The 13,766-nt window shown below is 37.8% G+C and overlaps 1 protein-coding gene across 1 annotated transcript; it reads right to left on the bottom strand.

Moving 5' to 3' along the window:
* Positions 1 to 1,934: 1,934 nt before the first annotated feature.
* Positions 1,935 to 5,527, bottom strand: LOC103038371 (uncharacterized). The gene is made up of 3 exons (XM_007230960.4): positions 5,102 to 5,527; positions 3,315 to 3,953; positions 1,935 to 3,147 (listed from the first exon to the last, which is right to left on the bottom strand). Exons 2-3 carry the CDS (start codon positions 3,839 to 3,841, stop codon positions 3,030 to 3,032), a joined length of 645 nt encoding a protein of 214 aa, XP_007231022.2. The 5' UTR covers positions 3,842 to 3,953; positions 5,102 to 5,527; the 3' UTR covers positions 1,935 to 3,029.
* Positions 5,528 to 13,766: the final 8,239 nt, after the last annotated feature.

Here is a 13,766-nt window from a genome sequence, read left to right as displayed (position 1 = left end):
CCAGATCAGAAGGTGTGGAGTTTGGGTTGTAGTAGTGCTAGTAATGGCAGGAAGATGACTCTCTTTCTCTTTAGAAGGAGTTTTGGCCTGAAGTTGGGGGTGGGGATGAGCTGTTAATGTTTGGTGCTCTAGAGCCGAGCATTTGTGGCTCCTCACACCTCATAGTGAGTCTCGTAGGGGTAAATGTTGAATGGGAGGCACTGGAGGGGATCGATTTGTACTTTGCAACAACTTTATTTATAGGTGTTTATAAGAGTTAACAGTTTATTAATAAATGCATACAGCCCTTCAAAATTATTTCAGGCAGCCTTTACCTGCTCTGTTAACATATCCTTAGATTCATACTATAAACACAAAATAGTAATTACTATTTAGAAACAGTACTTATTGATAAAAGGTGTTCATGAAAGGGATGTGCTGATGTTTGGTGGCATTTAGTGTCCTAGGATACAATTAATAAATCCAGTAAATCTTTTAAAAGTCCCATGATCTCTTCCTGTAAACCTAAAGTATAAAATGCTTGAAAAACGACAGCAGCTTGAATCTGGGTTACAAGTGGCTGTTTAAGAGAATGGGAAACACATGTGTCCACTCACTCCAAATGCCATAATTCAGCCCAGGCATGTTTGGTGCCTGGGTTCAGCTTTTTAAAATACGAACTGGAGCATTGTTAACATTCACTGGAAGCCAATAGTTACCCAAATCTGCATCTAGGCTTTATTAAGGTGGGCATGACTTGCTGATTTGACATTGCAAATTTCTGTGGATTACAAACATTAACATGGATTCATACAGTGTGTTTGGGCATATTGTAGTTTATAAATGTATTGACTTTTTACCATTTGTTTTTTTTTATTATTATTTAATAGTTTATCTAGGTATGTTTGGTTTGATCTCTTTTATATTTATGCTTTCTTAATTTAAACCCTCCTAGATTCTTACATTTATTTACTTAAATTTATTACCTTTGCATTTTAACTGTCTTTTGTCAAAGGTGATTAAATATAATTATTTTTATTTTCTTTCAATCCCTGTCTGTTGTAAATACTCAGCTACACTGAAAACGGTGGTCTTCCTCAAGGTACCTTCAATGTAAAAAATTAATGTTGATGGTCTGATGTAAAACATTTGGGCCAGTACTGATTTCTACAGTTCATCAACAAAGTTAGCCAATTATTTAGCACTAAATATTCAAAGGTTTAGACCCTAAATATGGGTTTCCCTACATGCCAAGGCGCTTCACCAAACCGAATACTGTGAGCATTAGTGCAGCATTTGTTTCATAACTACAGGATTTTACCTCCATTCACACTATATCAGTGTTTTTCAGTTTCATTTACTGAAGGACCATTGTCCAACACATCTCAGTGATTTATTGTCTCAGACAGACACACCTGTTTCAACTCATCTGTCACTGTTAATGTGTGTGTTTTAGAAGGGAAATCCCCCAAACAATGCACTACCAGAACTGAGAACCATGTGCTAAAACATTCAGGAATCTGATTTGACTTTAGTAAAATATCCGTGTGGAAATGCAGAGCACAGTGTCATGAAAGAAAGCAGAGTTTATACCCATTATGAATACAGTGAGGATTATACATAAGACTGGTAATGTCCTAATCAAGTAATTTTTCGCTCAGATCCGATGCAATTCATTTAATGGTGAGTATCAGCCAATACCAATACTGGTCACGTTTATGTCTGTATTAATAATGTAGCCACTCAATTTTAAACTGAAGTAAAATTACTTATTTTTGAGCTGATTTTTTACTTACTGTTTTATAATGTGTTTAATACAATATAATCCAGCCTGACTATTCAGGTCCAACCCTCTTTAAAATACTGCAGTCAAGTAACTTTTTGTGTGTGTGTGTGTCTGTGAAAGACAGAACAGTACATCCTTAATTTATTATGAGTGTAGGACAACATCAATATGCAAGTAACAGTTTTTTTTATTTGATTTTAAACCATCACAATATATTGCCTTGCGTACAGTATCACAATATGTTGTGATATTTTGAATCTTGGCCCCTGTATCATGATACATATTGAATTGATTCTTGCCAATAAACAGCTCTAGAACCTGGATCTGATACCAACAAAATTAGATTGGGATTATGCATCAATGCCACTGCACACTACTGGAAAATCACCAGAGCTAGACTAAGATAAACACCCGATTTTTATTCCATGATTGTGATATAAAATCAGAATTTAACTTTAAACATGATTTAGTTAATCTTTTTCAGAATTTTGCTGAAAAAAAAAAGAAAATTAATAAAACTACTAGCAGAAACGTTAGCAATAATAATAAATCAACATGATCTCAAACAGGCAACTTTACATGAAAAAGTAAAGCAACATTCTCATAAAAGGGACAAGGGTTAGTTCATAAACATCCAATTGTATGTTCCATCAATAAAAGTGAAGGCCTAGATTGGCTTTTAAATAATTATCTGCAGTCAATTTTTGCAGAGTTTGCAACCTTGTGTCCATGTCCTTATGTTTAGCAGATTAGCTTTGAGAACATAAACAAGTCTTTCCTCAAAATATCAGAAGTCTCAGGGGCCAATCATAGTCCATGTGCCCATATTGTCCTTGTCCAGAAAATAAACCAATACTAAAAATAACCTAAACCAAACACCACAGACCTTGTGGAGACCAGAAATATTCCTAGGTGTAAAAATATATTCAAGCAATATTTTTTTTTTTACTAAAAGAAAAACACTGTAATACATGAGAGCCTACCACCTTTCATTCCATCTTCTCAAGGCCATGGTGAAATTCCTAGTGTCTACAAAACATTGGTAAAATGGCTGATACCTTAATAGGGAATTTGCTGACTATTAGTGTCTAGGTATCAGTACAGTTTAAAGACTAAGGAATCAAATCTCACAAACAATTTATGAACTTATAATGAACCAAAGTACTGTCCTTTTTTTTGTTAAATAATTATGAGACGTTTGAGAGTCCTTCTTTTCTGTCTGCTTGACTGCAGAGTCCACATTCTGTAAGATTATATTTAATCTTTAGTTTAGAGACTCAGTGTTGTGGCTGGTTGTGGAGGTCTCTCTGTCCATTGGCTGGTCTGTGGGCTCAGATGTTGGCTCAATCTGTCGCTGATCCTCTTCACAGGCACTAGGGTTCCTAACACAAAGAGTTTGTTAGTATTTGTGTCAACATTGTGAACAGCATTGGAGGATTATGTCAAAATATTTACTATATATATATTTTGTTGTCTATTTGTGTCTTGTTAAGAGTGTAATGGTCTTAACACAGAAAATACCCAAACAAGTTGCACACATGAAACTCACCCATCGTTACTAGAAGCAGCACTTTCTTTTTGCATCTTGTTTGTTTCTTCGTTGTCTGGTTGTAGGTCAGGCTCTGCTTTGCGCTTGACTCCCTTAGACCTTTTTGCAGCTGTTTGACCACGGACACCCAAACTCTGAAGCTCCCGGCGAACAGTTCTGGGGCTGACTTTTTTTCCAGAAGCAGACTGGAACTCAGCAGTGAGTTCTGTAAGTGAGGACAGCTGATTTTCACTTGCTTTGCGCTCCAGCATTTGGACGTCTTTGTTTGAGAGCTTGTGTGGCCGCCCGCTTCGCGGTAGAGGCGTTGTGATTCCTAGGCGCTTCCATTTCACTACAACATCGTTTACAGTGGCCCGGGGCAGCTCCAGCAAGGCAGAAATTTCACGTATAGATTTTTTGGAAAGGTGGCATCCTACGATAGTGCCACGCTGAAAGTCACTGAGCTCTTCAGTGCGACCAATTTTAGCGCCCGTGTCTGTCTCTGTCTCTGCGCATGAAGACTGTGAGTCTGTAGGCTTGGTGCTCATGTTTGCAGTTGGTTTGGCTAAAATAACTAGAGCCACAATTTAGAAGGGGTGTCCATATACTTTTGAAAATGCAGGGTATCTTTCACAATTTCCCATACTGGTCACATGTTACCTTAGAATAGAGAGAAAAGAAAGAAACAGCATGAACAGCAGAATCTATTCTAAAAAAAATCTAAGTATGCATTAAAACATACTATGATGCATTCGACAAAATATGTATTGTTACACAGTATTTTTTCATGACTTTTCCATTTGGCTATTGTCATAAAAATATAAAACTTAATAATGTGTCCAATAATTTCCTGTCCACCCTGACATCTTGAGATAACACCCCTTTAAGAAAGTAACCTTCGACATCCGTGACATTACAACAGTCATACCGTGTTTATGAAACTATTTAAAATATTTTTGTTTTGCTTGTTAAGCTGTTTTTTGCTACTGAAATCTGATTTCTTCATATATTGTGTAATTTTGTGGACAAAGTAATCTCAATATTAATCAAAGCCCTAATTTAAAGCCTTATTGTTTTATATTATAATTATGTATCCCTAAACATGCAGTAAGTCACAAACATATATAAAAGCCCAGTCATGCACAAAAAAAATAAAATAAAATAAAAATACTGTGATATACTGTGAAACTGTAAGAATCTTGGAAAAATACTGTGATATACATTTTTGGTCATACCGGCCAGCACTACCATGAACAATAAAAAAATGTAGCAACTTTGTTTTAAACTATGTTTTCATTGTATGGCATACATATAAATAATAATAAATAAATACAAATGGTCCACCCTGTACTGCAGCCTGGAATTTGATGATATGAAAAGATTTAGCTGGGAAATAATATTTCTGAAGTCTAATAAACCATAAAAAAAACATTCAAAAGAAATATAAAGCCTATAAAACACCCCTTTTGTAGTTAATTTGGGAAACAATATGCTTGTTGATGACCAAGGGTGAAAATATAAAACAAATACTTAAAATCTTTAAGTTGGAGCACATTATTGTACACAAAATATCTAATTCAGACACCAGTGTTGAATTAAATAGCAGATTCTGCAGGTCATCTCATTGCTAAATTGATATATTTAAATAAAACAGGTAAATAAATCAGAGAATCGCAGGTAGGGTATGAGTTATGTCTCCACACCATAACAAAGGCAGTAACCAGCCACACAGACACCTCTCCAATATGGCGGCGGCGGCAGCGAGCTTTGTTATTAAAACAAAAAAGAGGCGAAAAACGCGACCTTACCGACTCCCTCGGAGATTTAACAGCGGAATTCAGTTGTTTAATAAAGGCTGTTTCTTTATGCTGCAGCTCTGGGTGATAAAGCTTTTCACACAGTGTGTAAAACCCCCGTAAATCCCGAGAGAAACGGTGAATACTAGGCTGCTCTTCTTCAGCTCAGGGTTTCTCCAGCCCCGCCGCTCTAGCGCCCTCCGCTCACCAGCTCAGTGTACAGCTCTAAACACGGATTACAGTCAGAACCGTCCGCAAATACACGTTATTATAACCAACTTTGCATGTTTTAACGCAAAGGTGCTTAGTATAACACTCCAGACCGACAGTAAAACTACTTTTATAGAAGATAAGAAGCTCCATCCACCAGAGAACTGCAGGACTGCTGATATATAACAGCAGCACAATGTGACCAGGAGATGTCTGTCAAGTATCTCCACTTTTGTCTACTTTTAGTTTAGTTACTACATACACTGAACAAACATAAAAACACACCACTCTTGGTTTTTCATTTTTCATGAGCTGAACTTAAATATCTAAGGCTACTTTCACATTATCTGACAGAAGTGACTTAAATCTGACTTTTTTGCTCAATGGGGCTCAGATCTGATTTTTTTCATGGCTGTGTGAACGTGCCAATTTTTTCCTAATGAGATTTGAGTCACTTACAAGCCACATTGCTCAAATCTGATGTTTTGCTTAGATCGGATCTTGACGGTTCACATTTCATTCACAAATGTAAGTGACCTGTATCTGTGTTTAATGTGAACGAATCTATCCCTAAAACGCCTCATATTGATAAGTATATAAACGCCCCCTTCTTCACCACCAACAAAAAACGTCTCATAGCTTTACAAAATTAAAATAGATGTATCATCAGCTCACATGTGGGGAGTAAACAGCTCGTCAGAAGCATATGCTTAGGTTGAGGAGGAGAAAAAAGGCCATGTGGTTTGCTTTTGCTGTTTTTGCAGCTATAGCTGCACTGCACACAAGATGTGTGGGTACAAGAGACTAGCACATAGCGCATCAAAAACTCCAGCAGCACTGCTATATTTAATCTACTCGGACCAGGGCAACACCCAGTTATCACTGCAGTGCTTAGAATGACCCATCACCCAAATAATACCAGCTCTGTGAAAACCTGCAGAAAACCATGACTGGTATTTGGCCTTGAGTCAAGTGATTCATTTAGCTGGCTTTTTTTTTTTTTTTTACATTTGAATGCTTCTGTAGTTACATATAGACAGCAGCTTAAATGTCATAAAGGCTTTCATTTTTCGTTTTCCAGAAACACATTTAAGCTATAAGCTTTGTGATGACTGTCAATATTTTGGTAAGAATTCCTACTAAGAACTAACATGCAAAACCTTGTTTGAATTTAAAATACATTTTACTGCCATCACACCTGCCCATCCCCTCAAGACATTCTCACAGGGTATGGGGCTGTTATCACCCATTCCCATGTTGTTCACTTCACCAGATCAAAAGGTGCAGTGTTTGGGTTGTAGTGCTGATAATGGCAGGGAGATGACTCTGATTCTCTTTAGAAGGAGTCAAGGTGTGAAGCTGGGGGCTTTGTAAGTGCCTAGGTCTCAACATTTGAGCATTTGTTTTGTGGTTCCTCACACCTGATGGCGATTATTGCAGTACCCATCAAACCCCTTGCCCAATACCTCAAATTGAAGTCAGACATATTGTATACAAAATTCAAGACCATTTGAACCCTCTCTGGGAGGATGTAATAGCCCGCTAGATCACAAATTAACCCACAATAACTTCTAAGCAACTAAATGCCATTCAATAAAAGTTAGTTTGTTCACCCTCAGTTGAACACTGAGCAAAAATGCTCTGCATGCTGAAGCTGCAGTTTATGAAAGGAAACCCAGCAACATAAGATATGAAGCTGTTTAGAATTGTATAATGGGTTTCTGCACCTGATGGCTAGTCTTTTATTGGGTACATAGACAGAGTGGTTTGGTACCACTTTATAATAAGACAACAGTGCTTTAAAAAAGCCATCCATTTACAGCAGAAACAGTGATTTCAACAAAAGCAGGATACATTCTTAATATTATTTTTGTTTAAAGACATTTGAAAGTAGCAGTGTAGTTTAGCAGTATCTGCAGTAATGAATGAATGAGTCCAATGGCAACCCCTCCTCTTCCAAAAGAGTTTAAGAAAAAATGTGAACTGGTGCTGGCTCAAATTAATGCTTGCTCTACCTGTAATCTTTTCAATAAAGAGTTGATCTATTCTGCCATATGTGTTTTTATTTTTTATCTGTTTTGCATGGGGGCTGGGGAAAAAAGTATGACCTTCCAGGAATACATTTTTAACAACACAATGCAAAACCACAGTCTGGACACATTTCAAAAGAAACAGCTGTGGAAGAAGAGGCTATGGGTACTGGACTGGACTGTCTGCATTCTTGACCTGTCCCCAACAGAGAATGTATGAACAATTCTAAAAACAAAAAGAACCTTAAGATGATTTTGCAAGAAGAATGTCCCAACTTTGTTTGCAACGTGTTGCTGGCCTGAATAGAAGTAGGAATTGCCTGAATGGTTGTATAATAATAAAGAAAATGTAGTTAAAGTGACAAAACATGAAACATTGGGTTCATACTGTCTGCAATCAAATATAAACCATAGTAAACGTAAGAAACACTTTTTTATTTGCCTTTTTCATACTGTCAGAAAGTTTCTGATTTGGGTTTGTAGAAATTCATGAAAAATAGCTCATTATAAATGCCATGATTGTGCTACATCCCAAGACAGTACAAAGATCAGACAATCCCTAGAAAGAAGGTTTGAATCATTCTTTTCTTTTCTGTGAATAAAACTGCCAGCAGAAACGTTACTTTTTTTTTTCTTTTTTTTTTTAAATCAGACTTCTCCAACATGCAACCTCAAATGGAACCGTTGAGCTAATGAAAAGGTGAAAAGTTCTCATAATGTGGGCACAGATTGGTTCACAAAACTAAATGAACTGTCACTGTTAAAGTTCAAATCAACATAGGTGAAGGGCTCAAATGACTTTAAATCTCTGCTCTGGGCCTCAGTGTTGCGGCTTGTTGTGGAGGCCTCTGCGTCCATAGGCTGGTCTGTTGGTTCAGATGTGGCCTGGGCGTCTGCATGCCCCTGATCCTCCTTGCAGACACTCGGGTTCCTAACACAAAGATCCAGTTAATATTAAGAAATTACCTGTATAAACTTTCTTACACAAGTTCATGAAGTAAGATTGCCCAAATATTTTGTTTTTTTGTGTAATGTACTGATATTTGAAGTGTGTAAACGTTTGAAAACTTAAAATTTTTCAATAAGTGACATTTAAAAATATAGAAACAAAAACAGCCACACTCACCCTTCGTTACTAGAAGCAGCATTTTCTTTTGTTGTCTTTTCACTCTCTGGTTTTAAAGCAGGCTTTGCACACCGCTTGATGCTCTTAGGCTTGCGTGTGGCCTCTTGACCACGAAATCCCAAACTCTGAAGTTCCCGGCGAACAGTTCTTGGGCTGATGTTTCTTCCAGAGGCAGTCTGAAACTCATTTGTCAGAGCTGTAAGTGAAGACAACTGATTTTCACTTGCTACGCGCTCCAACACTTTAATGTCTTTGTTTGAGAGCTTATGCGGCCGGCCGCTTCTCGGTAGAGCCGTTGTGATTCCTAGGCGCTTCCACTTCACTATAACACTACTTACAGTGGAACGGGGCATCTCCAGCATGGCCGAAATTTCACGTACCGATAGTTTAGAAAGGTGACATCCTATAATAACGCCACGCTGAAAGTCACTAAGCTCCTCAGTGCGGCCCATTCTACTGCCAGTGTTGGAGTATAAAGACTGTGTGGTCTGAGCGCTTGGTGCTCATCCGTTAGCAGTGGGTGTGGCTGAAATCAAAGAAGCCACTAATTAGATGTGGTGTCCACGAGTCTTGACAACACAAAGCATTCTTCACTATTTCCCATACTGGTCACACCTGGTGGCACCTTACAACAAACAGAAAAGAAAGAAAAACAGCATGAACGACAGGTGCACTATGATAGAGTACAAACAGTTTCTAGGTACCTAATTCCGTGTTTAAATATTCATTTAACCTTCATGGAAAAGAGTCATCAGATGAAAATAGTCAAAAATGTTGTAATTTTGTACATTTTGTAAAGCCATATGTCTGATTAAGTTAATAAAAACATTCTGACTGCAATAAACAAACATATGTTAGGTATGTGTGAGAAACAAATTGCAGAATTCCTTGAAGAAAATGAGGAGGTAGACTAATCAAGCATTGGGTATGTGTTGTAGCCAGTGGTATAAGAACACCCTACATATAAAAAAAAAATAAAAAAAAAAGGGTTTTTCAACATTTTTTTCAGTAGTGGACACTAGTTCGTTTTGTGTTGTGTTCAAAACTAATCCAGCAAACAGAAGGTACTGGATCTCAGATTCCAGCTATTTTATCCAGCAATGTTTTAATGAAAACATCAGATACAACACATAATTAAATATTAAATGTAACTGGACTGTAACCTGGTGTGGCTCATACAGAACAAACTTAGTTCCAAAAGAAAAGCTACAACTGGAGAAAGTGACCTGCTAATCAAACTGTACAACCTAACCAACCCTTGACTGAAAAACATATCTCTTAGTTTAAAAGCTTTGGGTACATGCCCAAGGCTAAGACACATTTTAGAACCCTTTATCAACAAGCCAAATGTTGATCCTAATGTATTGTCTAAATATAGAGATATATGTAACTTAAACTTTTATATCCAAAATTTTTAAAAAGGCAGTGCTGTGGCCCAACTTTGCTCATACTCAAGAGTCAGGTCTGTACACAAATAAATGTTAAACTGAAATGTTAGTTTAGAGTTCAGAAAGCCAAATATTGGCCTGTTTAGGCTAACGCTGCAATGGCTCATAACCAGTGGTAGAAATGATCACACTGTTCTGCAGACACTAGAACAGACAAACCAAGTCTCCCTGAAGCTGCGGGAGTCTCCCGCATTTCGGTAGTGGCTCCCTGATGCCCGCGAGTCACATATAATCTCCCGGAATTCAGAACGAGTGCCCCACACGCGCACACAGGCCACAGACTTTTTTTCTCTAAACGCGCGTGGGAAGGAGAGAGAGAAAACAGAGAGGGTTCTGATTGGCCTGTTCTCTGCAAAGAGTCTGTGAGACAGCCAATCGGTTTTTAGTGTGGGCGGGCAGTGTTTTCCCCCCTCCCGGACGGGATTTGTTCAGCAAGTGAGAGAAAGCAGATCATGGCGGAGGCAATATTAATAATTTTTGTAATATGATATGAAATGTTTTTGATGTTGTGCATTTTTTTGTGATATTGTAACTGTCAATTTGTGTGAAATAAAGGCTTTTTTTCAAAAAAAAAAAAAAAAAAAAAAGGAAAGCAGAGGCAGGGCCTTCCAAAAAGAAAAAAGATAAAACTCATTTCACCTCTGAATACTCTAAATTTAATTTTAAAAAAAAAAGTAAAATTAATTAATATAAAAGTAAAGTTTCCTTATCCTTTGTATTGTGTTCCATTTTTTTTGTTTTGTTTTTTGTTGGTGGGGGGGATGTTGGTTGGATAACCTCCCTGAAATCAAATTTTGCAACTTGGGATGTCTGCTAGAAGCTACAGTTATGTGACTAGCCTGACTAAATAAAGTAGTCTGCGTTAGCTTCACCCACTGAGCTAGAGCACGGTTTGGTTCGACGTTCAAAACACTATTAACTCTTTATACTCTATATAATATTGATATTACTTAAATTATGTTTATGGTTACATATCAATGCTGGACTTGACATTTGATAGTAGTCGCCTTGTTCTGATAAGCATGTTTACGCAAGACACCTTAATTTAGCAAAAACTATTATTCACATTACACATGCTGTCAGGCATGCAGATTATACACCTGCTAATGACCAAACTAAAAAAAAAAAAAAAAAAAGGAATGTAAAATATGTAAATTGCTGGATACTTAGGTACCAGGATGCTGGCATCTCATCAGTTTACAAAATTCAGAATGCTGCTTTGACTGAAAGGTCTAAGCCTATCCCAGCCAGTATCGGGTGGAAGGCAGTATACACCCTGGACTGGCCGCCAATCCATCTCAGGGCATCATTATTAACCAACATCCTATTAAAAGGGACCAGCTGTCCTATTTCCCCTATTACTGCTCCTTCTCTCTATTCCTCCCCTTCTGTCCTCTAGGAGGAGAGGAGGAGTAGGAAAGGAAGAAGAGAGAAGGAGGAGAGGAGAAGTAGGGAAGGAGGATCTGAGGAGGAGTAGGGAAGGAGAAGAGAAGTAGTGAAGGAAGAGGAGAGAAATACGGAAGAAGCATAAAAGGAGTATGAGAGGAGGAGGTTGAAAGGAGAAGTAGGAAAGAAGGCGTTGGAAAGGAGTAGGTAGGAGAAAAGGATAAGTAGGAGAGGAGTAGTAGGAAAGGAGGAGAGAAGCATTAGTAAACAAGAAGGAGGAGGGGAGTAGTAGGAATGGAAGAGTAGGAAAGCAGGTGGAGGAGAAGTGAAGTAGGAGAGAAGTAGTAGTAAAAAGAAGGAGGAAGGGAAGAGAAGGAAAGAAGGTGGAGAAGAGGAGTAAAAAACAAGGATATGAACAGGAGGAGTAGGAGAGAAGTAGTAGGAAAGGAGGAGAAGAGTAGTAGTAAAAAAGAAGGAGGAACAGAGGAGCAGGAAAGAAGGTGGAGGAGAGGAGGAGTAAGAAAACAAGGATAAGAACAGAAGGGGTAGGAGAGAAGTAGGAGGAGAGGAGTAGTTTCTGGACGCAGACTGTGTGTTTACAGAGCTATGAGAGACTTGCTCCTCAGCAGAAACAGCCAATCAGAGGGTTTGTTGTGACTCCAGTATGGCGCAGGTAGGGAAGACCCAGGCGAGCTGGATATCTGCGCATGCGCAATACTCAGAACAAGAGGAAAAATCAGGGATGGCCGCGACTGAACTGAGTTATTAGAACCGAATAAACCTGGACTTACCGATTTCATGTGGGTTCAGGATGCAGGATCCGCTCGTCTGAAACTGGGTGGTTATTTCTGCTGCAGATTTATGTGAAAATGGTTCTTTAAAACCAAATCCAACAGCCAGGATCTCTCCTCTCTCTCTCTGTATATCACAACACACAGCAAAATGGCCTCAACGTACTTGCACCGACTAGCGGCAACCCACCAATCAGCATTAACCTCCGAAACGCACTGACCAATAGAGGAACAGCGAGGCAGGCTCCGGGTTACGTCATCAGCCGGGCAACCGTGTGTAAAAAAAAATATATATATATATATTAAAATGTAAAAAAAAAAAAACCTTTTTAAATAATTTGAACCATTTTTTAGCAAGATTTTATACTCAAAAACATAAAACGTACAAATCTAACTTTTATTTATTGTATTTAAAGGGAAAGAAAAAATACGTCAAAATAGAAAATAGAAATATCAAAATACATTAAAAATATTATATAATTAATAAAACTGTCCCCTAATTGTTTTAATATTTTGAAAGAATATTTAAGGCCTATGTTGGGCTGATTTATTTTCATTTTCTCATAATTTTTTTTTTTTGCTTCAGGGCAACATTATGCAGTTGGCTCAAAAGATAATAACGCTAAAGCAGTGGGGCACATTTTGTGTGGTCCGATTTTTAAAATATAAATATGCCATGAGGGGGTACATTTATTTTTGTAAATGATCTATTAACACTTTGACTGTCTCCTTTTTCTTCTTTTCTTGAAATCTGTTTTGGTATCACTGTCTGACTGTACTGCATACGTAAGTTTATAATCATTAGTTAAATAAATAATATAAATCTGCAGCCTTACTGAGCCCTCCTCACCATTTATTCACATGTCAGTGGTCAGCTGTCAAAACACCATTTACTCCTTGTACATGGAAGCTCTTACTAAAACAATCTATATGGTTATCATACTTTCTATTAGGAAGCAGGTCAGCGGTCGTCTTGTTGTGATCAAAACATTTGAAAAACCCGTCTAATGTCCAGGCTGGGTACAACTGTTAGCATGCTGAGCCATAACAGTTTTAGTGAGTTTATTAACACAGCGGTGTTTGTTTTATATGCTTGAAGGCTACATGTCACACTATTTTAACTATTAATATCTGTCCTGTTATTTATCACACCAGGCTATCAGCATGTTTTTATTAAGATTTTTATTATTAAATAATTTGCTAGATCAAAGCGTGCCATCAGCTTATGGCTGTGTGGGAACAGAAAGAAGAGAAGAGAGCTTTGGGCTGTAGCTTGGGCAGCTTGAACTCGTTGTAGGAAAAGAGTCAAGAACGAGAGATAGAACTAAAAAGGAGGAGATGGGACAGTGGAGGGTTGTGAAAACTCACCATGACACATGAGAGAAATCCAGGGGATTTGTAGGATGTTAGATTGGAAAGGGAGGAAGCTTCAGGAATGTTCCTTATCCCAAAACTTGTTTTCTTTATAACAACACTCCTTAGTCTGTGCTCACTTCCTTTAACCATAACAACACACCAACCACAGCACCCTGCCTAAGCACTATATAGAACACAATAATTTACACTTTAAGGTTGTGTGAGCAGAAAACAGCAACCGCTATATCATATTAAACATCCCATATCAATTAAAGCTTAATGTTCTGTAAACTTCAACAGAATGTCTCAGTCCTAGTGCAACTGATGTTC

This window comes from Astyanax mexicanus, chromosome 4 (assembly GCF_023375975.1).
Source record: "Astyanax mexicanus isolate ESR-SI-001 chromosome 4, AstMex3_surface, whole genome shotgun sequence".
NCBI lineage: Eukaryota > Metazoa > Chordata > Actinopteri > Characiformes > Acestrorhamphidae > Astyanax > Astyanax mexicanus.
Note: the sequence above shows the minus strand (reverse complement) of the source record. Positions and strands in the feature narration are given on the sequence as shown.

Bases quoted from the DNA above. Each gene is read 5' to 3' on its own strand.
- LOC103038371 (XM_007230960.4), bottom strand. From the start codon at position 3,841: ATGAGCACCAAGCCTACAGACTCACAGTCTTCATGCGCAGAGACAGAG. The intron at 3,148-3,314 runs GTGAGTTTCATG...TCTTTGTGTTAG, and splicing joins GCTGCTTCTAGTAACGATGG to GAACCCTAGTGCCTGTGAAG.